At 45.0% G+C, this 27,976-nt stretch overlaps 3 protein-coding genes across 13 annotated transcripts in view; all 3 read right to left on the minus strand.

Moving 5' to 3' along the window:
• Positions 1–27,976, minus strand: part of LOC122890074 (protocadherin gamma-C4) — a 165,128-nt gene that overhangs the window by 79,281 nt on the left and 57,871 nt on the right. The window contains exon 1 of one of the 11 annotated variants that reach the window (XM_044225804.1): positions 21,994–24,772. The exons of 8 other annotated variants lie outside the window; for them this stretch is intronic. In XM_044225804.1, coding sequence (XP_044081739.1) covers positions 21,994–24,417 — 2,424 coding nt within the window. In that variant the 5' untranslated portion in view covers positions 24,418–24,772. Of the gene's footprint in view, positions 1–13,307; positions 16,083–17,208; positions 19,950–21,993; positions 24,773–27,976 lie in introns of those variants that run through there. 2 more of the 11 variants (XM_044225833.1, XM_044225798.1) reach the window with 2 other exon arrangements.
• On the minus strand, positions 2,419–6,375 carry LOC122890203 (protocadherin gamma-A12-like). Its single transcript, XM_044225935.1, is given in 5 exon segments — positions 2,419–3,375; positions 3,377–3,901; positions 3,903–4,178; positions 4,372–4,638; positions 4,640–6,375. Coding segments are annotated over 5 exon segments (2,514 nt in total). The 5' UTR covers positions 5,606–6,375; the 3' UTR covers positions 2,419–2,895.
• On the minus strand, positions 7,051–10,663 carry LOC122890212 (protocadherin gamma-B1-like). The gene is given in 4 exon segments (XM_044225938.1): positions 7,051–9,445; positions 9,499–9,667; positions 9,669–9,829; positions 9,831–10,663. Coding segments are annotated over 4 exon segments (2,397 nt in total). The 5' UTR covers positions 9,912–10,663; the 3' UTR covers positions 7,051–7,459.

Raw genomic sequence — 27,976 nt, forward strand, 5'->3', positions numbered from 1 at the left:
AGGAAGAGCAGACTCCCCGCCGAACAGGGAGCCCGATGCGGGACTCAATCCCAGGACTCCAGGATCACGACCTGAGCCGAAGGCAGTTGCTCAACCAACTAAGCCACTCAGGCACCCCAAAAACTTTAGAATAGTTTTATTTCCACTCACAGGTCAACCCATAAGACAACCAGGAGAACACACAAAGTAATACTTTTCCCAACAGAATATCAAGTGTGCTGACACTAAAAGCTTTTTATAGCAACAGTGTAAAAAAATGGCTACCATTAAGTACCTATTATGAACCCCGTGGTTTATATGTTATCACTAGTCCCCCACCACAATCTTTCAAATTACGCATTATTGTCCCAATTTTGCTGAACCTGACAGACATGAAGTAACTTGTCAAAGGTCACAAAATTAGTAGTACCTCATTTTAAAGCTGCCACTTTTATCAAACTACATCTTAGAATACCAATAGCAGGTAATCCCTAGAGCACACACATTTGTTCTTTCACTCACTCAACAAATGAGTGAAGCAAATTTAGCCCACCTAGAAGCATTAGTTGTGATCACGGATTCTTGAGATTCAGCTTAAGGGTCATGATCATTCATTGCCCTAACTTTCAATGATTTGTCACTAAATCAGGTAAAGTGAATAGAAGTCAGCAGGTTACCCAAATAATTTCTATTGTACATTATGTCTTTCATTTTGAATTGACCACCATGTGTGAACTGGTCTTCTGATAAACATTTTGATAGCTTGTACAAAACAGGAATCAAATTGCCCTCCAATTCCATTGACATCATTTAGAAAGCTCTACTTATTACGTTCCATTTGGAACTACATGTCAATACAAAATTTGAATTTTCAGGTAGACTCAAAAACTTCCTTTTAAATATATCAGACAAACAGAACCATACTATGTTTCCTTTTTTTTTTTTTGTACTGGTTGTCACAAAGCATAAAGTGACGTGCCAATTCATTAACAGTAACTGTCACATTTTAGGACCATTTAATTGCCTTTCTTTCCCAAATGATTTCAATCTCTTTTACAATTCTAGATACTAACTTTTGTATTTTTGAAAGGAGACAGGTAACAAAGAGAAACTAATAAGGATGCTATGATTCCCTACTCCTTTACGGAACTCACCCAAAGATCCAGACATCTTTTTTTTTTAATTTTAATTATTTATTTGACAGAGAGAGAGATCACAAGTAGGCAGAGAGGCAGGCAGAGAGAGAGGAGGAAGCAGGCTCCCTGCTGAGCATAGCCCAATGTGGGATTCGATCCCAGGACCCTGAGATCATGACCTAAGCCGAAGGCAGAGGCTTTAACCCACTGAGCCACTCAGGCACCCCCAAAGATCCAGATTTCTTTACAGGTTCCAGCAATGCTTTCCCAAGAATAATATGTATTAGTATTCAATTTAGGTTCAACGTTATACAATAAGCGTTAGGTTCTCAAAAAACACTTAGAAGCTGAGCACTTTCCAGAATTTTTTCCATGTGTCAAAGTTATGGAAACTTACAAAAGAAGACTACTGAAAATGCACCACATTACCAACAATGCACTCAAAACACAATTTGTTAACTTGACTGCTTCACAAAGTCATCATCAAGATCATCAGTGTGGATAAACTAAGGAAATAGCTTGCCTGGAAACACATACATACATTGCATTCCCAAAATCTGCAATTGGGATGAAAAATAATCTCTTCAGTTTTTCTTCAGGACAACACTTACACTGTTTGCATATATATATATATATTTTTTTAAAGATTTTATTTATTTATTTGACAGAGAGAAATCACAAGTAGGCAGAGAGGCAGGCAGAGAGAGAGAGAGAGAGAGGAGGAAGCAGGCTCCCTGCTGAGCAGAGAGCCCAATGCGGGACTCGATCCCAGGACCCTGAGATCATGACCTGAGCCGAAGGCAGCGGCTTAACCCACTGAGCCACGCAGGCGCCCCACATATATTTTTTTAAGATTTTACGTTTAGGCAATCTCTACACCCAACATGGGGCTTGAACTCACACCCCCAGATCAAGAGTAGCATGCTCTACTATGCCAGTGGCTACCTCTGTTTGGATAATACAATGACAAAGTTTTAAGTATGTAGGAAATAAACTGGGTATATCTGGAAGCTCAAGAATTGTGTGAAACCATGAAATGATTTAGCACCTAAGAAAGTATAAACGCATGCGTCCCTAATGACCAGAACTACTTCACTTTAAAAGAAACTAAATGCAGCTTATGAATTTGTTAGCAACTTCATGTGTACTTAGAAACCCCTCTACTCGGGGTGCCTGGGTGGCTCAGTGGGTTAAGCCTCCGCCTTTGGCCCAGGTCATGATCCCAGGGTCCTGGGATAGAGCCCTGCATGGGGCTCTCTGCTCAGTGGGGAGCCTGCTTCCCCCTCTCTCTCTGCCTGCCTCTCTGCCTACTTGTGAGCTCTATCTGTCAAATAAATAAATAAAATCTTAAAAAAAAAGAAAAGAAACCCCTCTACTCATAAAAGTTTATTTCAAATTGCATTTATACTTTTCACAAATTAGAATGACTCCCTCTACAAGAATTTGGGTTTTTAACGGATAAATTGGCATCAGATGTTCAACATAAAAGTGCTACACGTCCAAAGGTAAATAAAAAGACCAGTTAAAAGAAGGTATAGCTGGTTAATTAAATTAGAAAAAGTTTGAGTATTTAAAATGTACCAAGGTGGTTATAAATTTATACATATATAGATAAATAATACATGAACACTGTTATAAATAAGGCATAAGAGAAGGCGTGAAGGAAGGCCTCAGAGAACGCCTCCAAGTTGTCCTTGGTATCCACCACGCATATATAAATTTTTTGGTGTCTACTTTCTAAATTCGAAATACACACTACCCACACTAAGAGATATTTTGTTCAGAACCTACAGAATATTTGATAGGTACTCACCTGAATTAATGCATTACTGTCTTTAGAAAACTCTGAACTACCTGACAGCAAAAGAGGCTCGCTTTTCCCATAGCTCTCCTGGCTGATGAGCGTGCCCGCATAGTTGGGCTGGGGGAAGATCAGGTGACTCTTGCGCGAGTCCGCGGTGAGGGACACCTCGTGAGAATAGGTCTGCAGGAAAGCCCGCACCCCGTCCACGCCCACGAAGTGCGAGGCCGGCACGCCCACCAGCCCGCCTCCTGAAGCCTGGAGCACGCGCGACGCGTGCCAGCGCCTCAGCCTGAGCGCCAGCAGCACGATGACGAAGGCGAGGAAGACGCAGGAGACGGCCGCCACCGCCACCACCAGATAGAGCGTGAGGTCCGCATCGTCTGGGTCGGCGGGGGTCCCGATGCTGCCCAGGTCCGCCAGGACGTCGGGGATGCTGTCGGCCACGGCTACGGTGAGCCACGGTGAGCGTGATGGTGGCCGACAGAGGGGGCTGCCCGTGATCCTGCACCGCCACCACCAGGCTCTGCTTGAGCGCGTCTCTGTCCAGCAGGGCCCGCGCTGTGCGCACCTCGCCTGTGTGCAGCCCCACCGCGAAGAGCCCTGGCTCGCTGGCCTTGAGCAGGCGGTAGGACAGCCAGGCGTTCTGGCCAGAGTCTCTGTCCACCGCCACCACCTTGGTGACCAGGTACCCGGGCTCTGCAGCGCGGGGTGCCAGCTCCACATCTGTTGAGCCATCGGTGGGGAGGGTGGGGTACAGAATCTCTGTCACGTTGTCGTTTTGGTCCAGCACCAATAGGCTCAGAGATACGTTGCTGCTGAGCGGAGGGTCACTGCTGTCATGAGCCATCACTTGTAGACACAAGTCTTGGAATCGTTCATAGTCGAAGGAACACAGGGCATATAGAATGTCAGTGTCAGAGTTGATGGAGATGTAAGAGGATATGGGTGTTCCGAGAAGGGCGTTCTCCACCAGTGAGTGAGTGAGTGACCTGGGCGTTCTTTCCATAGTCGGAGTCATAGATAGTCACAGACACTATGCAGGCTCCTCTAGGGTTGTTCTTCATGATATAGGCAGTGTAGAAAGCATCAGAGAAGGCAGGCGGGTTGTCATTGGTGTCTGCTACTTTCAGTGAGATGTGAGTTTCTGTGGACAGGGACAGACTTCCTCTGTCACTGGCGGTCATGGTGATGATGTAGCTAGGAACCTGTTCTGGATCTAGGAGTGTGTCTGTCACTAAACTGTAGTAATTTCCATAAGACTTTTCTAATTTATTTTTTTTAAAGATTATATTTATTTATTTGACAGAGAGAAATCACAAGTAGACGGAGAGGCAGACAGAGAGAGAGAGGGAGGCAGGCTCCCTGCTGAGCAGAGAGCCCGATGCAGGACTCCATCCCAGACCCTGAGATCATGACCTGAGCCGAAGGCAGCGGCCTAACCCACTGAGCCACCCAGGCGCCCTAAGACTTTTCTAATTTAAATGGCAGATTCTCTCAGACGAAACAGATCACTTGTCCATTTCCCCCAGAGTCTTCATCATTTACATTTAAAAAGGCAATTAGTGTCCCTCTGGGAGAGTTTTCCAAAATAGAGCTGGAGAGAGAGGTGACAACTACTTCAGGGGCGTTATCATTCACATCCAGTACTGTGATCAAGACTCCGGCTTGTGCAGAATATCCTGCATTATCCACAGCTTGCACTTCCATCTCACTGAATCCTCAATTCCTTGTGGTTCAGCTCCCCTATTGTTGAAATCGTCCCTAAATTAGCATCTAGTTTGAAAACTTGTGCTGCCTTCTTGTCCACATAACAGAAGGAATACATCACTTCAGCATTGGCTCCTTCATCAGGGTCATCAGCATTGGCTCCTTCATCATGGTCCTCCATCGTGGTGCTTACACAAAGCAGCTTAGTGCCAGTGACACATTCTCTGGAACACTCATGTGGTTCAGACTGTGCAAATACTGGTACGTTGTCATTCACATCAACTACCATCACACGGATGCGCACAGTGCCTGTGCGGATTGGGTCACCCCCACCAGAGGCGATGAAAACAAGGTAATGAATAGCCTTCTGCTCCTGGTCCAAGGCGTGCTCCAAAACCAATTCTGGGTACGTGTTACTATCTGCTCCACTTTGCACGTCCAGAAAGATGTCAGTATTACTACTGAGTCCGTAGCTCTGGAGACAGTTCTTCCCGATATCCAGATCCCAAGCGTGGGAAAGAGAGAACCACAACCCAGTGGCTGCGTTTTCACTCAGTTTTATTTCTAATTCATCTTCCCGGAAATAGGGGACATTACTGTTAATGTCTCTCACTTCTACCACAACCCCGTATATTTTTACTTTATCCTCCAGCAAAACCTCCAGATTTAATTGACACTTTAAGAGCCCCATGCAGAGTTCTTCCCAGTCTACCCTGCCTGCAAAGATAAGGCTGCCGCTTTGAAGGTTTGGAGTGAAAAGTTGAGTCGTACCTCTGGAGGCTATACCGACTCCATGCTCCTCTAGTTTCTGGGGCTCCAACCCCAGGTCCTTGGCGATGTTTCCCATCCTAGAGCCTTTCTCCAGCTCTTCAGGAAGTGAATAGTGAATTTGGGCACACCCAGTTTCCCATAGATTCCCCAGGAGAACTCCCAGCAGGACAAGCCCTTTTCAGTCCTGATGCTGCCGCTCAGAAATCATTATCACTTTCCTGGAGGTTATTAGTTCCAATTTGTCCCTAGACCACCCAAGTCAGGACCAGTTTTTCCCATCTACAGAATCCAACATTTTCTTCATAGTTCCGGAGATGATTAGTTTCTATCTGGGCTTTGTGCTACAGGTGCCTGCAGGGCAAGCAGGAGGCAAGCATGATCTCTGTTTTTCTCTCCCTGATTGGTGAACAGTGGTGCTCAGAGTCCTAACCAATTACTGCACAATCTTCAACTCCAGGAAGGATCTTTGGTTTTTGTACCTCAAATAGCTCCACCTACTGTTCCTCAAGTAGGGATGTAAGTGGAGCCAACTAAAAAATTACAGTCCTCCTTTTACTAGGAATTTCAGTCAACTTCTTTGTATTTCTCTAAAATTTTTTATATAGAGCTGCTTTCTTGAGATTATTTTCTGTAGTTGTATTGTTTTTCCAATAACCTTTCAAATGAATTTGAAGTTTCTATACAAAGTAATTTTAACCGTATAACTTTAGTGCACCTAGTTTGATATCACCACTCCCAAAAAACACCTATTATGGGACATCTTCCTAGGTGTTTCCTGTTTTGAGAAATCATAGAATAAATTAAACTTTCTCACTCGGCAGTGATAAGGGGCAGATTTTTACAGGTATTAAATATACTTAGAGAAGCTATTTTAAAAGGTTGCCAATATTTAATATTTAGAAATCAAAATTACACAATATGGAGACCTAAAAATAGGAAACACAATTGTATATATTATCAGAAGCACATGGACAAAAAGTCAAGTGAATAAGACACATTAACATTTTTAGGATAGAATGGAAGCATTTCAACTTGCATTTACTGGAAGTAAGGGTAGTATTTTACAATGTACTAACACATTTTATTTCAAAACCATGTTTGAGAAAATTAGCAATCCAAAGAATAGTAAAAACTTACCTTTTTCTGAGTAACTAACCCAATTCCATTTACTGAAAATGACTGGTAATACATTTGAAAGCCCATCAAAATTAAGGGAAAAAATCCCACTATTCTGCTTTCATGAATGTAAATGTTTGGATTCTGAGGATAAGCATATTTGGCAGGCCTACCACAACATATCTTTAAAGCTGGAAGGAAATCTACAGATAGTTCTGAGAACATACTGGGAATAAAATTGGCCTATTCAGTGGGATTCAAAGAATCCTTAGCAAATGTAATGAACTGTTATTAAAATACTACTCTGTCCTTTAGGGAAAAAAAAGCCTTTCATGGTGCCTGGGTGGCTCAGTCAGTTAAGCCTCTGCTATCTGTTAAGCATCTGCCTTCAAATCAGGTCATTATCCCAGAGTTCTGAGATGGAAGCCTGGGTCTGGCTCCCTGATCAGCAGGGAGTCTGTTTCTCCCTCTGCTTCTGCCTCTCCCTAGCTAGTGCTCTATCTCTTGAATAAATAAAATCTTTAAAAGATTTTTTAAAACTTTTCTTATACATTTTACTCACTTTGTGATTATGAAGAAAAAGGCTTATATACTCAAAATATTGATGTTCTGAGAAAGAGAAACACCCACAGAAAGAAAACATTTATGCTTCAGTTACAAATATTTCTGTGGCAATGGCATCATAAGATCCATTTGTCACAGTAAAGGAGATAGAGCCTGTAGGTGGATAAAGACCATCTCAGGTGAAATTGTCAAAGTATTTCAAAATACTTGAGGGCTAATAATGAAGTCACTGGCTGACACAGAAAGGAAAAGAAAATATTGAGAGTGGGTAAGCAAACAAAGAGATAGTAGATATGATCTGTTTAAGATTTTTTGCCAAAATATTATTTGAAAATTAAACCAAACCTGTTTATTGACACTCACGTGAGCAGAAGCATCAGTGTTAAGAGTTTAATTTGTTATTCTCTTCAGTGGCACTTACTACAAACAAAGCTTCAGTAGAGAGATCTTGTAAGGGTCCCATTTCTGACGTCATAGTGAGTAAATTAAGCCTTGCTTTCTGGGAATCCGAGGCAACGTACATATTGTAGGAATAAGGCAAAGTCCCTTCACTGTAGTTGGGAGGAACCATAGGTCCTGACTTGACACACAGACCAGGCTGAAAACAGCCCAAGGAGGCAGAGCTGGAGGAGCTTCGCAGGCGCAGAGCAACTGCCAGAATCACCGCGAGGAGGAACAACACCGAAATCAAGGCCAAAGCCACCACCAGGTAAAACTGCAGCTCCGCCTGGGGATCAGAGGGCTCAGGGCGGTCGCTGACATCCGGCAGCACCTCTTGTAAGCTGTCGGCGAAAACCAGGAGCAGCGTAGCCGTGGCCGAGAGCGGCGGCGGTCCTCCATCCCGCACAGCGACCAGCAGGCGCTGGCGGGCTGCGTCCCGGTCGCCCAAAGCACGCGCCGTGCGCACCTCGCCAGTGCGCAGCCCCAGGCTGAAGAGTCCCGGCTCGCTGGCCTGCAGCACATGGTACGAGAGCCAGGCATTGTGTCCCGAGTTGGCGTCCACCTCCACAATCTTAGTGACCAGGTAGCCGGGCTGCGCGGCGCGCGGCACCGTGTCGAACAGCGCCGAGCCGTTGAGCCCCAGCGCCGGGTACAGCACCTGCGGCGCGTTGTCGTTGCGGTCGCCCACCAACACGCGCAGGCTCACGTTGGCGCTGAGCGCGGGCGAGCCCTGGTCGCGCGCCTGCAGGGTCAGCTCGAAGGCGCGCAGCTGCTCGTGGTCGAAGGCGCGCTGCGCGAACACCACCCCGCTCTGCGCGCTCACGGACACGTAGGACGCCAGCGCCCGTGGCTCCAGGTCGCTGGCGACGATGGAGTAGGAGACGCGACCGTTGGACCCCAGGTCCGGGTCAGAGGCGCTGACTTGGGTGATGGAGGTTCCAGGAGGGTTGTTCTCCGCAATGTGGACCAAATAGAAAGCCTGTTCGAAAACTGGTGCATTGTCATTCACATCTACGATGTGCAGAATGATACTAGAACTGGAGGAAAGTGGTGGCTTTCCCCTGTCTGTGGCTGTGATGGTGACATTGTATGAAGGAGTCTTCTCCCTGTCCAGAGACCCATCTGTTAAAAGCCTGTAGCAATTATTTTCAGAAGATTCAATTCTAAAAGGAACTTTTTCTTTTATGAGGCATGTGACTTCTCCATTTTCGCTTGAATCTTTGTCATGTGTTTTGAACAGAGCAATCACCATCCCGTGTTCTGCGTCCTCGGTTATGGAATTAGACACTGAAGTGAAAATAACCTCTGGGGCATTGTCATTCTCATCTAAAATTTCTATTATAATTTTACATTCAGTGGCCATGCCTCCACCATCCTTGGCTTCTATGCTCATGGTATAGCAACTACTGATTTCCAAGTCTGTAGGACCTTTGGATTTAATTTCTCCATTTTGAATATCTAGCATAAACATATTTCCAAAATCTCTTAGTGTTTTGAAGGAGTAGGTGATCTCTGCATTGATGCCCTCATCCTGATCAATGGCTGTCACCTTTAGCACAGAGGTGCCCAAGGGCAAGTTCTCTGGAAGGCTAACTTTGTACACATCCTGACTGAACACTGGGGGATTATCGTTGGCATCAGTGATCTCAATCCTGATTTGAATGGTGCCACTTCGGACTGGGTCACCCCCATCCAGTGCGGTCAGAACCAGAAGATGGGAGCTCTGGTGTTCCCGGTCCAGGTGCTTCTCCAAAATTAATTCTGGGGCATTCTTGCCTTCAGTCTTATCCTTCACCATCAGAGAGAAATCCTCAATATAGCTGAGTTGGTAACTCTGGAGTGAATTAGGTCCTACATCTGCATCTATAGCAGATTCTAGACCAAAATGAGTTCCTGGAATTGCAAGTTCATTGATCTGTAAACTGGTGTTTAGCGTTGTAAACACAATGTAACATTGTAAATGTAACATTGTAAAACAATGCTATTTTGGGGGAAATACGGTGGATTATCATTTATATCTTCTATCCTCACTGTTATGTGAAAAACATTTAGAGGATTCTCTGCCACGATCTCTAGGGGCACCACACACAGGGTGCTTTGGGAACAGAGCGACTCCCTATCTATTCTGTCACTGACAAGTATGTTGCCATTCTGTGTTTATTGTAAAGTATTGCTTCTCTGCACTAACTCTCAGGTTGCGGTTCAGTAAATCCTGTACATGCAGCCCCAGGTCTTCAGAAAGATTCCCTACCACTGAGCCCCTGGCCATTTCTTCAGGAATAGAGTAGCGGATCTGCTCAGAGAGCCCCCCCCCCACAGAACAAAGGCAGCAGGAAGGGAAAGAGTACTTGCCGCTGCCCCATAAGGCTCCTCTGCTTCGCCCTAGTTCCCATCCTTTCTTCGTGGCTGCAGCTTCAGATGTTATGAGAAGATGCTTTACAAATTGTGTTTTAAATATTTACTGCTACTGCGTAGAAATCTCAACGCTGTTTCAAGGTATCCCATTCCGTATTCCAGAATCATGTGCTGAGAAGAGTGCCCGTATCTGGGCTTTATCTCCTTTCAGAATCGCTTCCGTGATTGCGCAGAAAGTCACTTAGGTAGCGCACTGGCCAACAGCGGCGATCCGATCGGAGTCTACTTAGAAAACTGCAGTCGGAAGCCTTGCAAATAATGACATCAGCTATTCTGACAGATTTGTTGGACTGACGTATAGGGAATGAGGCAATAAACAAGTTTTGGATGTGTCTATTTTCTAGTGTTTACTACCAAAGGAAGTTCTTTAAAGATCTGATTCCACAGAAGCGTCATTAACCCAGTATGAGAAAAGTTTATCTTTTTCTAATGAGAGGCGGTGCACCTACTGAAGGAACAAAGCAAACTTCTCTTCAGACTTAGAACAAATACCACATGGTAAAGTAGCCTCACCAAGTGATATGGGGAAATTTTTACAGCCATGAAATAATAGCCAGTATTATCTTCAATCTTATGTGCAGATAACTTTCCTTCTCCTTTTTTCAGAGCAAACAGCGGTGGAGCGGGGGAGCTCAGATGCATACTCAGGATAAAGATGACCAATGGCATATAGTCTTCCTTGCTTCCTTGCTACTTATGAAAAAGATTTATGGGATACCTGGTGGCTCAGTCAGTTAAGCAGCTTCCTTTGGCTTAGGCCCTGATCCCAGGGTCTTGGGAACTAGTCCCACCTCGGGCTCCTAGCTCAGTGGGGGAGCCTGTTTCTCCCTATGACTGCCACTTCCCTTGCTTGTGCATGCGCTCTCTCTCTGACATAAAATCTTTTTTAAAAAGATCTGTTCTCAGTCTTTTGTCTAAGATCAAGTAAAATCTCTTAAAGATATTTATGAAATTTATGAAAGATTTATGAAAAGGATTATCAACTATTGTACACTTTCACCACAAACAATACCCTAGTAGGTTACCATAGGAATTTATTGACATGCAAAAATGTGAGGGTGTTTTATTTTTATCCTTCTCTCTCTTTTTAAAAGATTTTATTTATTTGACCGACACAGAGAGAAGTAACACAAGCAAGGGGAGTGGGAGAGGGAAAAGCAGGCTTCCTGCTGAACAGAGAGTTGGATGTGGGGCTCAATCCCAGGACCCTGGGATCATGACCTTGAGCGGAAGGCAGATGCTTAACGACTGAGCCACCCAGATGCCCCTATCCTTCTCTTTAACTGGACCACATGTTGTACCATAACAGAACTTTATCACTACCTCTGAGTCAAAAATAACTACCTGAACCTCAAGTTTCAGAGCTAATCTTTCGGGGTGCCTGAAAGATTGTTAAAGCCTCTGCCTTCAGTTAAAGCCTCTGCCTTCAGCTCAGGTCATGATCCCAGGGTCCTGGGATGGAGCACCACATCAGGCTCTCTGCTCAGGAGGGAGCCTGCTTCCCCGCACATCCCACCCCCAACGCTGCCTACTTGTGATCTCTGTCTGTCAAAGGATAAATAAATAAAGTCTTTTTTTTTTTTAAAGTTAATCTTTTGGTTTTTTTTCTCCAAGATTTTGGTTGCCAGCTAAATGTTCAGATGATGTTTTAAATATATATATATATATCTAATATACATATTACATAATATATACATTATGATATATAAGATAAATAAATATATACAAATATATATGGAACAACCTCCTTCTCCCAGCAATACCTCATATCCTTTTTATTCATATAATTTCAATTCAAGTAAAATACCTTTTTTTTTTTTGTTTGGAATTCTATAAGCATAAAATTTATCCCTACATGGTCAAGACACTCTGACATTTTTCTTGACATCAGGACAAATTTAGGCACCTGTTGCAGGACTTCCCTTTCCTACAGTTGAAATTCTTTTTGCCCAAACATCACTCAATTATAGCTAAATATATTAAGGTCAGTACCTAAATGAGAGAGAAAAACTTGGAGGGAAACTGAATATGTAAACAATCTGGGCCAAACATTTCAAAGAGGTATGAAGAGTGCTAAGCTGAACTGATTATGGAGATGATTCCTGTGATCAAATATCCTCAAAAAGTCTCCTTTCCTCACTTGACATTCTTTGACATTGTTTCAGATAACATAGAGGTCATTAGGTAACTACCAGCGCTTCAATAACAAGTTGGTTCTGAATATAAGGATTGAATATACTTACATATGATACGAAATGAATTTTCAAGGGAAATAAAGGAATCCATGGCTCATGGGCACATTGAAAAAAAAACCCACAACAATAAAAAAAGGAAATACCAAATAGTAATACCAGCTAAATCAGTCTCATAAGGTCCAAATAAGGTCCAAATAACTACTGCATCTCTTATATTTACAAACTAGTCCACATCAGTAAATCTGAAAAATGTAAGCATGTTTAGCCAATTTGTAAGTAACTTTGAGAAGCACTGGATCAAAATTATTTCTGCAGATGAAATGACCACATCAAAAAATCTCGAACACACACACACTAAAGTGCAAGTAAAAGAATAAAAGGAATACCCATTCAACAATTCAACTACTCAGAACAATCAAATGACTCCTCTGTAGAAACAGATAAGAGGTCTAGAACTTGAGAGGGAAAAAAGTGTACTCTACATTTCCTCTCCCAAGAGATTCTAGTAGTAAAAAGGCAGTCAATATATCTGTTTTGGTAGTAAAAATAAAAGAGGGAAACTTGAAATAATTAACATAATTTAAACGTATCACCACCCATCAAAGACCAAAATAGAATTGTTTCATGCTTAGAGAAAAGCTTACATTTGTAAACTCCTACATGTGTGTGTATATGTGTGTATAGATAAGGAAAAGAGCTACAGAGTGCATCCCACTGAACCAAGAGGGTCAAATTTGAACATTAGAAATAAAGCAAATAATGGTAGAATATAATTATAAATTAGGGGAGGCAATGTGACGTTGTAATAGAGAAATAAAAACTGTGAATCATAATTTGAATCCTAACCAGTTTACATTGATAGTCACAGACACTGATGATAGAAAAATATTACTAAAATTTAACTTATTATAAAGCAAGCCATAATAGCTGAAGTAGACCTTCAGAATCAAAAGAGAATATGCCAGGGGGGAGAGAAAAAACAAACTTTCTTGAAAAATGATGTTAATTTGTTAAAAGATAAAGTACAGGAACTTACATGTATTGCTCTAAATATATACACAATGAATACGTCCCCCTCCAAAAAAGTATTGATTTTGATTTTTGGTTTTGTTTTGAAAAAGCCATTTAAAAGACTTGTGCAGAGATACTAGCAACTCGGAGGCAGGTAATAAATCTCACCTGATTGTTCGTGGAGTCAAGATTGCCTAAACCAGCAGCTGAATCTTCAGTTAACAACAGTGGCTCGCTTTTCCCACAGCTCTCCTGACTGATGAGCGTGTCCGCGTAGTTGGGCTGGGGGAAGATCAGGTGACTCTTGCGCGAGTCCGCTGTGAGGGACACCTCGTGCGAGTAGGTCTGCAGGAAAGCCCGCACCCCGTCCACGCCCACGAAGTGCGAGGCCGGCACGCCCACCAGCCCGCCTCCTGAAGCCTGGAGCACGCGCGACGCGTGCCAGCGCCTCAGCCTGAGCGCCAGCAGCACGATGACAAAGGCGAGGAAGACGCAGGAGACAGCCGCCACCGCCACCACCAGATAGAGCGTGAGGTCCGCATCGTCTGGGTCGGCGGGGGTCCCGATGCTGCCCAGGTCCGCCAGGACGTCGGGGATGCTGTCGGCCACGGCCACGGTGAGCGTGACGGTGGCCGACAGAGGGGGCTGCCCGTGATCCTGCACCGCCACCACCAGGCTCTGCTTGAGCGCGTCTCTGTCCAGCAGTGCCCGCGCTGTGCGCACCTCGCCCGTGTGCAGCCCCACCGCGAAGAGCCCTGGCTCGCTGGCCTTGAGCAGGCGGTAGGACAGCCAGGCGTTCTGGCCAGAGTCTCTGTCCACCGCCACCACCTTGGTGACCAGGTAGCCAGGCGCTGCGGAGCGAGGAGCCAGCTCCACGCCTGTGGAACCATCAGTGGGGAGAGTGGGGTACAGGATTTCAGGGGCATTGTCATTCTGGTCCAGAACAAATATGTTAACAGACACATTGCTGCTGAGTGGCGGCTTTCCACTGTCCTGCGCCGTCACACACAGTTGCAGGTCACGGAACTGTTCATAGTCAAAGGAGCGCAGTGCATATAAGGTGCCAGTGTTGGAGTTGATGGAGATGTAGGTGGATAAAGGTGCTCCCTGGAGGGTATCTTCCACCAAGGAATAAGTGATCTGGGAGTTCTCACTGCTGTCCAGATCCACTGCCATCACTGAGAAGAAGGAGGCTCCTCTGGCATTGTTTTCAGGAATGTAGATGGAATAAGATGAGTCAGCAAATGTGGGTGGGTTATCATTGTCATCTGCTATGTTTAGTGAAATGTGAGTTTCTGTAGACAAGGGTGGAAATCCCTGATCTGTGGCTATCAGGGTTATATTATAGCGGTGGACCTGCTCCCTGTCCAGCATTCTGGTTGTTATCAACTTGTAATAATTTTCGTAAGTCTTTTCCAACTTAAAAGGCAGACTGTTAGGAACAAAACATGAAACTCGACCATTTTCCCCAGAATCTTGATCTTGCACATTTAGAAGAGCAATAACTGTACCTGGAGGAGAGTTTTCCAGAACTGAATTAGTGGAAGATGTGATAGTTATTTCTGGAGCATTATCATTCACATCCACAACAGTGATCAATATCTTAGCAGTAGTGGAGAGACCACCACCATCTTGGGCTTGAATTTCCATCTCATAGAATCTATGTTTCTCAAAATCCAGAGCCCCTCGTATTAAGACTTCTCCAGTTTGAGAATCCAACTGGAATATTTCAGAACTTTTGCTTTCTGTATTCCGGAATGAATAGACCACTTCCCCATTGATTCCCTCATCTGGATCAGTTGCATTTACTATGAGCACCCGAGTTCCAGACCTGAGATTCTCAGGAATACTCACTCGATATACAGACTGTGTAAACTTTGGTACATGGTCATTTACGTCGAGGACCACCACACGAATGGCAACAGCACCCTGGTGGATGGGATCTCCTCCATCGAAGGCTGTGAGGAGGAGGTGGTGAGCAGACTCTTTCTCTCGGTCCAGACTCCCTTCCAGCACTAGTTCAGGATTCTTGGCCCCATCCGTTCCGCCTCTCATTTGTAATGAAAAGTAACTATTAGGATTGAGCTCATAGCGCTGGAGGGAGTTCATTCCGACATCTGGATCCCTAGCGCTAGGAAGGGGAAATCTGGATCCCAGAGTTGAGTGCTCACTGACTTTTATCTCTATTTCCGCCTCCTGGAAGCTGGGAGCATTATCATTAACATCCATTATTTCCACCTCCACTCCGTAAATCTTCAGGGTATCTTCCACAAGTATCTCTATATTTAAAAAACAGGATGACAGTGTCTCACAGAGCTCCTCCCGGTCTAACCTACCTGCAGTGATCAAGCTGCCACTTCTCAGATTCAGAGCGAAAAGCTGCATCCTATCTCTGGAGATGATGCGGACTCCACGCTCCGACAGCTCCCAGGGTTCCAGCTCCAGGTCCTTGGAAATATTGCCCACGAAGAAGCCTTTGTCTGTCTCTTCGGGCACCGAGTATTGGATATGTCCTGCCCCAGACTCCTGTAGCGTCCTCAGGAAAAGGTGTAGGAGGACCAGCCCGCAGCGGTCCAGGCGCAGTGGCGGATTCCCCATAGCAGTAAGCTGAGCCTATATTCCCTGATTTCTTGAACTGTTTTGTTCTGAATCAGCTTATGTATCTACGAAGTTCCGGAATGAGTGCATCCAAAATATATTAGGGAGCGAACTATTTAAGTTTCCAGCATCAGGATCTGTGAGTATCCGTATTACTCGGCTTTGTGTTGTAGAGATGGGGGAGGGAGGGACTGCCGCTCGCAGCTTCCCATTCCCCGATTGGTGAAGAGCGGCGCCTAGAGCCGAATCTTATTATTGCAAGGAGTAAGAAACCCAACTGATGTGTTTTTTTCCAGATGTTATTACACACTTCAAGAATTACACATATTTGTAACACGGAAAATTGCACACAATAGAGAACTGTATAATGTGATATTAAAGGTTTATCAAGATCACTTAATAAAAGGACTATTAAAAGGGCTTAATTTAAAAAAATATTTTCAAATACTATTGGAACTGAAAATTTGCAGGTTGGATTTGCTTCCTATTGATTTTTACTGACTGAAGGGAATAGCATTTGTGGATTTGGAACTAGCATGGTTAGAAAAAATATGAGCTCATGACTATAATTCCCACCAATATTTCTTTACTGAATAACATAAAGATGAAACATTTGAGAAAATTTGGATGGGAATAAGGTTATTAGTTAAAATACCATGACATAGAACTGAAATTGTGTTCCATATTCTTAGATTAAGAAGCATTCTATTTTGGGGCTCCTGGGTGGCTCAGTGGGTTAAACCTCTACCTTCAGTTCAGGTCATGAGCCCAGGGTCCTGGGATGGAAGCCCGCATCAGGCTCTCTGCTCAGCAGGGAGGCTGCTTCCCCATCTCTCTGCCTACTTGTGATCTCTCTCTCTGTCAAATAAATAAAATCGTTTTTTAAAAAAAGAATTATTCTATTTCATGAAAAATTTGCCAGAGATTTCTATATATTTTTTACTTTAAATTTCATAACAGAAGGACTGCAGCATTGTAAACTTCAATCTAAACAGTTATATCATTAGGTTTGACCTAGGTTTACTTTAAGGAACTTTATCAAGAGATCGACTCTAGAATCATTATTTTTATATATTTATTTTTAAGTAAGCTCTATGCCGAAGTGGGGCTTGATTCATAACCCTGAGATCAAGAGTCACATGCTCCATCAACTGAGCCATCCAGGCACCCCTGAATCTAGAAATCTTTAAACAACAATGCTATAGGGGCGCCTGGGTGGCTCAGTCCCCCACTGCACTAATGCTGTTAAGTGTCTGCCTTCCGCTCTGGTCTCCAGCTGGGGGTCCTGGGATGGAGCCCCCGAATCTGCACTCCCTGCTCAGCAGGAAGTCTGCTTCTCCCTCTGCCCCCCCCCATGCACTCTCACTCTCTCACTAGTGGTTTCTCTCTCTAATAAATATTTAAAATACCAGTACTACATTGGAATATTTTGGCATATTATAATATAAAAAGCATTATTTTAAATACTTACCTGTTCAAAAGTCGTCTTATCTGCTTCAACGTTAGGTATTAAAATGCTAGCCAACAGCCCTGCAGGGCTATCTTTGTTAAGAGTATCTTGTGTGGCTGGAAAATGATCAGCAGATGTGAGAAATTTAAATTCTGGATTAGTCTGATCCCCTGGCACACATAAATTATAGGCATAGGGCAATGTTCCCTCACTGTAGTTGGGAGTAATCTCAGGGCCAGAGTTGGAGCAGAGAGCAGACCCAAAGAAACCCCTTGCGGCGGGGCTGGAGGAGCTTCGAAGGCGAAGGGCAATGGCCAGAGTCAATGCGAGAAGGAAGAGTACCGAGATGAAGGCCAAAGCCACCACCAGGTAAAACTGCAACTCAGCCTGGGGATCAGAGGGCTCCGGGTGGTCGCTGACATCCGGCAGCACCTCCTGCAAGCTGTCGGCGAAAACCAGGAGCAGCGTGGCAGTGGCCGAGAGCGGCGGCTGTCCCCCATCCCGCACAGCGACCAGCAGGCGCTGGCGGGCCGCGTCCCGGTCGCCCAAAGCACGCGCCGTGCGCACCTCGCCCGTGCGCAGCCCCAGGCTGAAGAGTCCCGGCTCGCTGGCCTGCAGCACGTGGTACGACAGCCAGGCATTGTGTCCCGAGTCGGCGTCCACCGCCACCACCTTGGTGACCAGGTAGCCGGGCTGCGCGGCGCGCGGCACCGTGTCGAACAGCGCCGAGCCGTCGGGCCCCAGCGCCGGGTACAGCACCTGCGGCGCGTTGTCGTTGCGGTCGCCCACCAACACGCGCAGGCTCACGTTGGCGCTGAGCGCGGGCGAGCCCTGGTCGCGCGCCTGCAAGGTCAGCTCGAAGGCGCGCAGCTGCTCGTAGTCGAAGGCGCGCTGCGCGAACACCACCCCGCTCTGCGCGCTCACGGACACGTAGGACGCCAGCGCCCGTGGCTCCAGGTCGCTGGCGACGATGGAGTAGGAGACGCGACCGTTGGGCCCCAGGTCGGGGTCGGAGGCGCTGACTTGGGCAATCGAGGCGCCTGGAGGATTGTTCTCTGCCACGTGGACCACGTAGGAGGCCTGGTGGAAAACCGGCGCGTTGTCGTTGACATCGGTAATGTGCAGAGTGATGGTAGTACTGGAGGAGAGAGGCGGCTTTCCCCTGTCAGTGGCTGTTATGGTGACATTGTATTCTGGAGTCCGTTCTCGGTCTAGGGCTCCATCTGTCACCAGCTTGTAGTAATTATTAGATGAAGAATGAATCTTAAATGGAGTATCTCTACTTAAACTACATGTAACTTCTCCATTTTCCCCAGAATCCTGGTCCTGTGTTTTGAAGAGAGCCACAACCATTCCTGGAAGGGAATCCTCCAAAATCTGATCAGAGAAAGAAGTAATGACTATTTCAGGGTTGTTGTCATTTTCGTCCAGAACTTCTACAATTACTTTACACCGAGTAGAGAGGGATCCTCGATCCTTGGCTTCTACATCCATGGTATATCTTTCTACTTCTTCAAAATCCAAGGGTTGATGCGTTATAATGTCTCCTGTAGCAGAATCCAGAAAGAACACGTGCTGGGCTTTATTAGCTACACCAAGGAATGAGTACCTGATCTCAGCATTGAAGCCTTCATCTTGGTCAGTGGCGCTCACCTTCACCACCAAAGTGCCTGGGGGTACACCTTCAGGAAGACCGACCCTGTATATATCTTGGCTGAACACTGGGGGGTTATCATTGGCGTCTACCACCAGGATTTGGATTTGAGCCGTGCTGAATAGTGGTGGATCCCCACTGTCGAAGGCTGTCAGCACCAGATGATGAGAGCTTTGTGTTTCTCGGTCCAGGGTCTTCTTCAGTACTAATTCTGGGTATTTGCTACCATCAGGACTGTCTTTCACCACCAAGGAGAAATACTCATTAGGACTTAACTGGTATTTGCTCAGTGAATTCATACTAATATCAGGATCTTCTGCAGACTCAAGAATTGCTCCGGTCCCCAGGGGAACAGATTCACTGATTTCTAAATTTATTTCATCCTTATGGAACTGAGGGGCATGGTCATTAATATCCTCAATAGCCACAATGATATGAAAAATATTTAGAGGATTTTCCACCACGGCTTCCACCTGCAACTCACATCTTCTTCTCTCTTTGCATATCTGCTCACGGTCTATTCGGTCGTTCACGAGTAAGTCCCCGCTCTCTGGGTCTACCCTGAAAAGCAGCTTCTCCGTGCTAACTCGCAGCTTCCGAGCCGACACGTCCACGACGCTGAGCCCGAGATCCTTGGCGAGGTTCCCCACCACCGAGCCCTTGGCCAGTTCCTCGGGAATGGAGTAGCGGATCTGCTCGCAGAGCGCGGGGTAGAGCAAAGGTAGCAGGAAGGGAAACAGTACCTGCAGCCTGCCGGCTGGGCGCCTCTGAAAACAGCTCCCTCCCATCGCTCGCTCTGGTTCTCGCGGAGTCCCAGTCTCTCCAGCTGGAGAGAGTGCACGCTATCGCACTGGTAGCTTTCGACCCTAGAACATACAGAGCCTCCAGTTTGGGAATCTTTGTGTACTGGAGAGAGTCTGCGCAGCACTTAACCCGGTGTGGAAGCGGGTTCTTTTTCTTTATGTTGTTGCCTGCACGGGAAAACCCAGGCTACAATCTTGAGGAATTCCGGGCGACTGCGCTTGCCCTGTACTGGCCGACAGCGGCGCCCAGAGGCTTTGTGTGGAACCGCAATCTAGTTTTTCGGTATTTCAGAAATCTTTTTATTTTTCATTTTTTAATTTTTAAAAATATTTTATTTTCAGTAATCTCTTCACCCGACGTGGGTTCACCCGAACCCACAACCCCAAGGTCAAAAGTTGCATGGTCTACCGACTGAGCCAGCGAGGCGCCCCAGGAAATCTTTTTAAAATGTAAGGTGATAGCTAAAAATATTGAATCTTATTTCTGATTGATTTCATTTTCATCATGAAACATGTTTCACATGGTCAAAACTGCCATATGTTTTATATGTTAAAAATTTACATAAACTTTGAACAAGTAAAAGGATTTTTCAAAATTCAAAAACAAAAAGCACAGAGGAATATAGAGTGGAAAGTAGGTCTTCTATCTCATGGCTCATTGCTCTCCAATTCTTCCATCCAGAGGTAATCACTGTTTTTCCTTTTAAAAGTAATTATCCACAAAGGCAAGTACTGAAGATAAGCAAAAAACCTTTTTCGTCTTCAATCCTAGCTTATATTTAGCTAGAAAGTATTAACCCATTCCCCATATTTAGGAACTAGAAGGCAGTCATTCCCTTACTCATTACAATCATCTAGAGTGTTCTGTACTGCCTTTAAATAATAGTATTTTAAAACACTTGGTTACAATAGCTACCATGTCAAAAGACTTTGTTTTAAAAATCTGTATTTTTCAGATTACATAGATGCATAATTTTGACTCCCAAAGTCAGAAATTTAAAATGTCTCTTTCCATGATTTAAGCTAATAACTATGACCCAAAAGGATGTGCTCTCCTTCCACAGACCTACTGTTCAACAACTGTGAATGACATGAGAAAAGTCATGGTCTTATAAGTATTTTGAGACACATTAGGGCATTCTTTGACTTTCCTCTACCATATTAGTCCAGAAGAATGTTAGTACCAAACCAAATACATCACCGTTTTCACTAAAGTAAATGGGTTCACCAGTAACTCTACTGATCACTTGTTTAGAATAATTTTGTGACAGATAGCTCTGTTGCACAATGGATGGCATATTGGACTTCTAGAATAATTTTGTGTATTTCTCTGCTTATTTCAGATCTCCCACAGAAGTGATCTTTCTTTCTTGACTTTAAGTTTATTGTGACTCTTAATTTCAGAGTTTTCAGATATTCATGTGGGTCTCTGTTCTTCTACATTAAAGAGCCACTGAAATACTGTTGGCACACATCTTTTGCTTTTGCTTTCATTTAACCTTCTGTAGGTTCTATAGAATGCCTACTGGGCAAGGAAAGTCAAATTAAAATGCTATGTCTTCCACATAACAGTTTGAAATTAGAATCACAAGCAAAGAGGATGCTTCATTGTTACCAGTTATGATTACACTTGGAAAAATTTAAGCACATATTGTTATCAATTGTTAAGAAAATATTAATGAAAAATTCAAATTTCTCTAGGAAGGATATTCAACTGTTACTGTCGTACGTGGTATAGTTGGAAAAATATAACCACAAAAGTACTGAGAAGTGATGTTGCTCTTCTCCTTGGGAAGAACAACATTGAGGGGACTTGTTTTGGCATTGTTTCCAGTGAAGCTAATGCATTTGTTTCTGATATGCACCTATTACCCTACTGCCTTGAAAACAAGAACTAGAGTTGCCTAAGGGGCCAGGTTTCAGCACGTGGCCAAGAGAAGTGCATGTAAATTGAGAGACACTTCTGTATTGAAGTACTCTCAGGAACTGTCATACTGTATTCAACAGATATGTAAAATAGAAGGTTCTCCAAGGCAAATCATAATAGCCTATGACCACAGGCCTTCATTGGGATTAGGTGAATACTGACCAGAAAGTAAAAATATACCAACCTCAATAACCACTAAGTTCTACTCCTCGTTATTTTAGCAAGAGATAAATATCATTAAACCGGAGAAAAGAAGTGAAAAAATAAAGATCGGAAATTTCTATCATTATTATATAATTATAATATTATAATATATAATAAATAAATATAATATTATAATAATATCATATTATAATAATTATGCTAAACCTAAAAGTAATGCCAATTATAATTCTTTAAAGGAGAGTAAAACTAGAACTCACTGGAACCAAAGGGGTATCTTCTACAGGAAACTTCGAATCATCTAACAAAGACAAAGGATCCTTTTTCTCACAGCTTTCTTGACTGATGAGCGTGTCCGCATAGTTGGGCTGGGGGAAGATCAGGTGACTCTTGCGCGAGTCCGCGGTGAGGGACACCTCGTGCGAGTAGGTCTGCAGGAAAGCGCGCACCCCGTCCACGCCCACAAAGTGCGAGGCCGGCACGCCCACCAGACCGCCTCCTGACGCCTGGAGCACGCGCGACGCGTGCCAGCGCCTCAGCCTGAGCGCCAGCAGCACGATGACGAAGGCGAGGAAGACGCAGGAGACTGCGGCCACCGCTACCACCAAGTACAGCGTGAGGCTTGAAGCTTGGGAGTCAAGGGGGACTTCCAGGCTGCCCAGGTCAGCCAATACATCTGGAATGCTATCTGCAATGGCTACAGTGAGTGTGACGGTGGCAGAGAGCGGGGGCTGGCCGTGGTCCTGGATGGTCACCACTAGACTCTGCTTGAGCGCATCTCTGTCCAGCAGGGCCCGCGCTGTGCGCACCTCGCCTGTGTGCAGCCCCACCGCGAAGAGCCCTGGCTCGCTGGCCTTGAGCAGGCGGTAGGACAGCCAGGCGTTCTGGCCAGAGTCTCTGTCCACCGCCACCACCTTGGTGACCAGGTAGCCGGGCTCCGCAGAACGAGGGGCCAGTTCCACGCCTGTTGAGCCATCAGTGGGGAGGGTTGGGTACAGGATCTCCGGTGCATTGTCATTCTGGTCCAGCACGAATATATTCAGTGACACATTGCTGCTGAGTGGTGGGTCCCCACTGTCAGTGGCAATCACCTGAATCTGTAAATCACGAAACTGTTCATAGTCAAAGGATCGAAGTGCATACAGGACTCCTGTGTCAGAGTTTATGGAGATGTAGGAGGATAGAGGTGCTTCCTGGAAAGTGTCTTCAACTAAGGAGTAAATAATCTGAGCATTCTCTTTGCTGTCTGGGTCTAGTGCAGTCACAGAGAAGATGGAGGCACCTCTAGGATTGTTCTCCAGGATATAGGTGAAGTAGGAGATGTGGGAAAAGGTGGGTGGGTTATCATTAATATCTGCCACTTGCAGGGTAAAGTGAGTTTCCGTTAACAGGGGTGGATTTCCTCCATCTGTGGCCGTCACTGTAATATTGTAAGAGGATACCTGTTCCCTGTCAAGGGTTCTGTGTGTCACCAGTCTATAATAACCATCGATGGATTTTTCTAATTTAAATGGTAGATTCTCTGATATGGAACAGGTGACCTGTCCATTCTGCCCAGAGTCTGGATCATGAACGTTTAAAAGGGCTATAACAGTTCCTAGAGGTGAGTCTTCCATCAGGGGACTAAACAGAGATGTAATGGTCACCTCTGGACTGTTGTCATTTACATCTTCTACTGTAATCAATACTTTTGCCATTGCAAGATATGCTCCTCCATCTTCTGCTTGTATTTCTAATTCATAGAAATCTGTTTCTTCATAATCTAGATTTTCTGATAATTTTATTTCCCCAGTATTTTTGTTTAGTTGGAATTTCAACAATTGCGTGTCAGGTGATTTTCGGAACGAATATGTTACTTCTCCATTGGCTCCTTCATCCTTGTCTGTGGCAGTGACTGTCAGCAGCTGTGTGCCCACAGGCAAGTTCTCCAGAACACTCACTCGGTATTCTGGCAATGTGAAGACTGGCGCGTTGTCATTTGTATCGAAGACAGTCACACTGATAAGAACCGTACCAGATAGGAGGGGGTCACCCCCATCCCAGGCAGTGAGGACAAGGTGGTGCACTGCCTCTTCCTCCCTATCCAGGGCATGCTCCAGCACCAGCTCCGGGTATTTGACTCCATTGCCATGACTCTGAACCGCTAAGGAGAAGTGCTTATTGGAGCTAAGCTGGTAACTTTGGAGGGAGTTCATACCCACATCCGGATCAACCGCCTCCACGAGAGGAAATCGCATTCCTGTAGCCACGTTTTCATTAATTTTTACGTCTACATTTTCTGCTTGGAATTTTGGGGCATTATCGTTGATATCAGTTACTTCTATTTCTACCCCAAAAAGTTTCACCCTATCTTCTACAAGAATGTTAAAATTCACCAGACACCGCGCGCTCTGAGCGCAGAGCTCCTCCCGGTCTATTCTGCCCGCAGTGACCAAACTGCCGCTTCGCGGGTTCAGAGCGAAAAGCTGCGACCTACCTCTGGAGACAATGCGGACTCCGCGCTCCGCCAGCTCGCGGGGCTCCAGCCCCAGGTCCTTGGAGATGTTGCCCACGAAGGAGCCTTTCTCCAGCTCCTCAGGAACGGAGTAGCGGATCTGCCGGGCTTCAGCCTCCCATGATAGACCGAGAAAAAGACCGACCAGAACCAGCGCTGTGCGGTAGGAGCGGGTCCTTTTAGCAGCCATTGTTGTCTAATCAAGGAATTCTCACCAAGTACTCATTGCGCGCTTTGTGTGTTTGGGCCGATTCCTTTTTCTTTCTCTGGCTTCAGGGACCTCTGTAGCCTAGGCACCTTAAATTCTGGAATGAGTTTTGCTGCAGCTCTGCAGCCCGTTGGTAGGAACTGAGGAGCTTTGTATGGTCGGAGCCCTGAGAATCCGGATTGAGCGCAGGCTGCATTTCTCTCCCAGTAGGCGAACAGCGGCGCTCAGAGTCCTCAGAAGTTACTGCACCCGCTATGTATGCAGTGGACAACAAACCATATTCTTTGTTGGACATTTTATTTTATTTTACCATACTTCTTTGGTTTCTCAAGTGATATCCCTTAAGCTAACTACTATTTGTAGGTTTCTTAGTAGGATAAATGGCATGAAAGTACTATAAAATATTAAATGAAAATAACTGGTCAAGTGTACACTTGTAACACTTATTTTCTCAGCAGAAATGTACCCACTTTAGAAGGTTAAGTAATGGGGCGCCTGGGTGGCTCAGTGGGTTAAAGCCGCTGCCTTCGGCTCAGGTCATGATCCCAGGGTCCTGGGATGGAGCCCCACATCGGGCTCTCTGCTCAGCAGGGAGCCTGCTTCTTCCTCTCTCTGCCTGCCTCTCTGCCTACTTGTGATCTCTGCCTGTCAAATAAATAAATAAAATCTTTAAAAAAAAATAAAAGGTTAAGTAATACCTCTTTTATTTCATATAAGCTGTCTAACTAAATTCACAAAAGTTTTACAGTCTTATTTGAAATTTTGATTGAAATGGTTCCATTATGTTTAATAGGCATTCATTTAGAGACTATATGAGATACATCCCTTATAACTCACTTATAGTTTTTATTTTAGCTTTAACTAATCAACAATTAAATTCGTTTAGCAATAATATTGTGGAAAATGTTTTCAAAATATTCTTCTAAAATATTCTTTCTAAAATAGTTTTATTGAGCCTTTGTGAATTTTTCTGGAAAAAAAAGTCTATTGTAGGCATATAAAATTAGAAGTCAATTTGCCCTATTTAAATGAATTGAGCAAGTAACCACAAACTAAAAAAAAAAAATAACATGCCTGTGTTGTAATGCAAAGAAAAATATCCATAAGAATTTCAAGCTACAATTACAAAGACAAAGTTGGAATTGTATATGTATGTTTTAAAAATAAATAAATATTTACTCAAATGACCTCTTTTCACCAGAGCATTGATGCCAACATAAACAATCTCTTCTTTCAGCATTTTGTATGAAAGCCCAAAGTAAAGTGGTTCACACATCTTCAATGGTATGTGCCAGTCAACCCAGCAGCAGTTCTCTCCTCAATGGTGAGGAGTTGAGAGATTCACATCTTTTTAAAAAAGATTTCATTTACTTATTTGAGAGAGAGTGAATGAGCAAGCAAGCGAGAGCATGAGCAGGGGGAGGAGCAGAGGGAGAGGGAGACTAGCAGACTCCCCGATGAGAAGGGAACCTAACTCCCCGCTCAATCCCAGGATACTGGGATCATGACCTGAGCTGAAGGCAGATGCTTAACCGACTGAGCCACCCAGGTGCCTACAGATTCACATCTTTTATTCAGAGAACAAGTTCAGAACTGTTTATGTAACTACTCTTCAAAGATTTTATATTTTGTCTTCGAAGGTTTTATATCAGACAATGAGAGATAGAGACTGAGTACAAAAGGCAATGACATTTCATTTGCTTTCTTGGAAATTTGTTATCTTGCAATATAGAAGAAAAAAATTAGGAAAGAGTGCAATTTAAACTCCAAGAAAAGATAAATATAAGAAAACAACTAGAAAAACCAAGAGTAGAAGAGAAAATTTCTTCTAAGGTAGTTAGTATTAAGTTCTGGGGACTGTAGAAACCTTGGCAATAGAAAACAAGTTCTGACTCTATCCAAGGAAAATACATATATCTGTAACTTCCACAGAATTTCAGAGACTTGTGGATCTGCTCATCAAATCCACTCAAATGTTTAGTTTTTTAAACTATTAAAATAAATGAAGAAAGATACCTAAATGTACCCAGGATATTATTTGCAATAAATGTTTCATTGAAACAAGCACTTGCTTTGATACTTAATGAATAGCTAAATATTATTAAACTCAAAACATATAAGTAGGATATGGAAAATTCATCCTAAATCTTACCAGATTTGAATAATTACCTATTAATTTATTTGGAAAAACACTGCCTGTTTTGCTAAATCTGAACTTGACTAGATTTCTCCAATTTAGTGACATTATTTCTGAATTATAGAGCAACTTACGAACCAAGCAAATCTTGAAAAATATAATCAGCAAAGAGTAAACACCGAGAAAACAAAAAGGTTATTAGTTACGGATTTTTAAAGTATGATTTTATATATAGAAATGCACTACTATGCCTGAAAGAGAAACTAGTAGAATATATCAGAAGACACAAAAGTGGAACTCACCGGTGTGAGAGTCTCAGGTTGTGCAGTCAAATCATGCCCACCCTGAAGTGGAATTAAGGCCCCAGATGAATCACCGCAAAGTAGTATATCTTGTCCTGAACTCAACTGCTCATTGCACTTTAGAAAATTAAACTCTGTCTTTCCAGTATGGGCAACGCACAAATTGTAGGAATAAGGCAAAGTCCCTTCACTGTAGTTGGGAGGAACCATAGGTCCCGACTTGACACACAGACCAGGCTGAAAACAGCCCCAGGAGGCAGAGCTGGAGGAGCTTCGCAGGCGCAGAGCAACCGCCAGAATCACCGCGAGGAGAAACAACACCGAAATCAAGGCCAAAGCCACCACCAGGTAAAACTGCAGCTCCGCCTGGGGATCAGAGGGCTCAGGGCGGTCGCTGACATCCGGCAGCACCTCTTGTAAGCTGTCGGCGAAAACCAGGAGCAGCGTAGCCGTGGCCGAGAGCGGCGGCTGTCCCCCATCCCGCACAGCGACCAGCAGGCGCTGGCGGGCCGCGTCCCGGTCGCCCAAAGCACGCGCCGTGCGCACCTCGCCCGTGCGCAGCCCCAGGCTGAAGAGTCCCGGCTCGCTGGCCTGCAGCACGTGGTACGACAGCCAGGCATTGTGTCCCGAGTCGGCGTCCACCGCCACCACCTTGGTGACCAGGTAGCCGGGCTGCGCGGCGCGCGGCACCGTGTCGAACAGCGCCGAGCCGTCGGGCCCCAGCGCCGGGTACAGCACCTGCGGCGCGTTGTCGTTGCGGTCGCCCACCAACACGCGCAGGCTCACGTTGGCGCTGAGCGCGGGCGAGCCCTGGTCGCGCGCCTGCAAGGTCAGCTCGAAGGCGCGCAGCTGCTCATGGTCGAAGGCGCGCTGCGCGAAACACCACCCCGCTCTGCGCGCTCACGGACACGTAGGACGCCAGCGCCCGTGGCTCCAGGTCGCTGGCGACGATGGAGTAGGAGACGCGACCGTTGGGCCCCAGGTCGGGGTCGGAGGCGCTGACTTGGGCAATCGAGGTGCCTGGAGGATTGTTCTCTGCCACGTGGACCACGTACGAGGCCTGGTGGAAAACCGGCGCGTTGTCGTTGACATCGGTAATGTG

Source organism: Neovison vison, chromosome 1 (assembly GCF_020171115.1).
Source record: "Neovison vison isolate M4711 chromosome 1, ASM_NN_V1, whole genome shotgun sequence".
NCBI classification, from domain to species: domain Eukaryota; kingdom Metazoa; phylum Chordata; class Mammalia; order Carnivora; family Mustelidae; genus Neogale; species Neogale vison.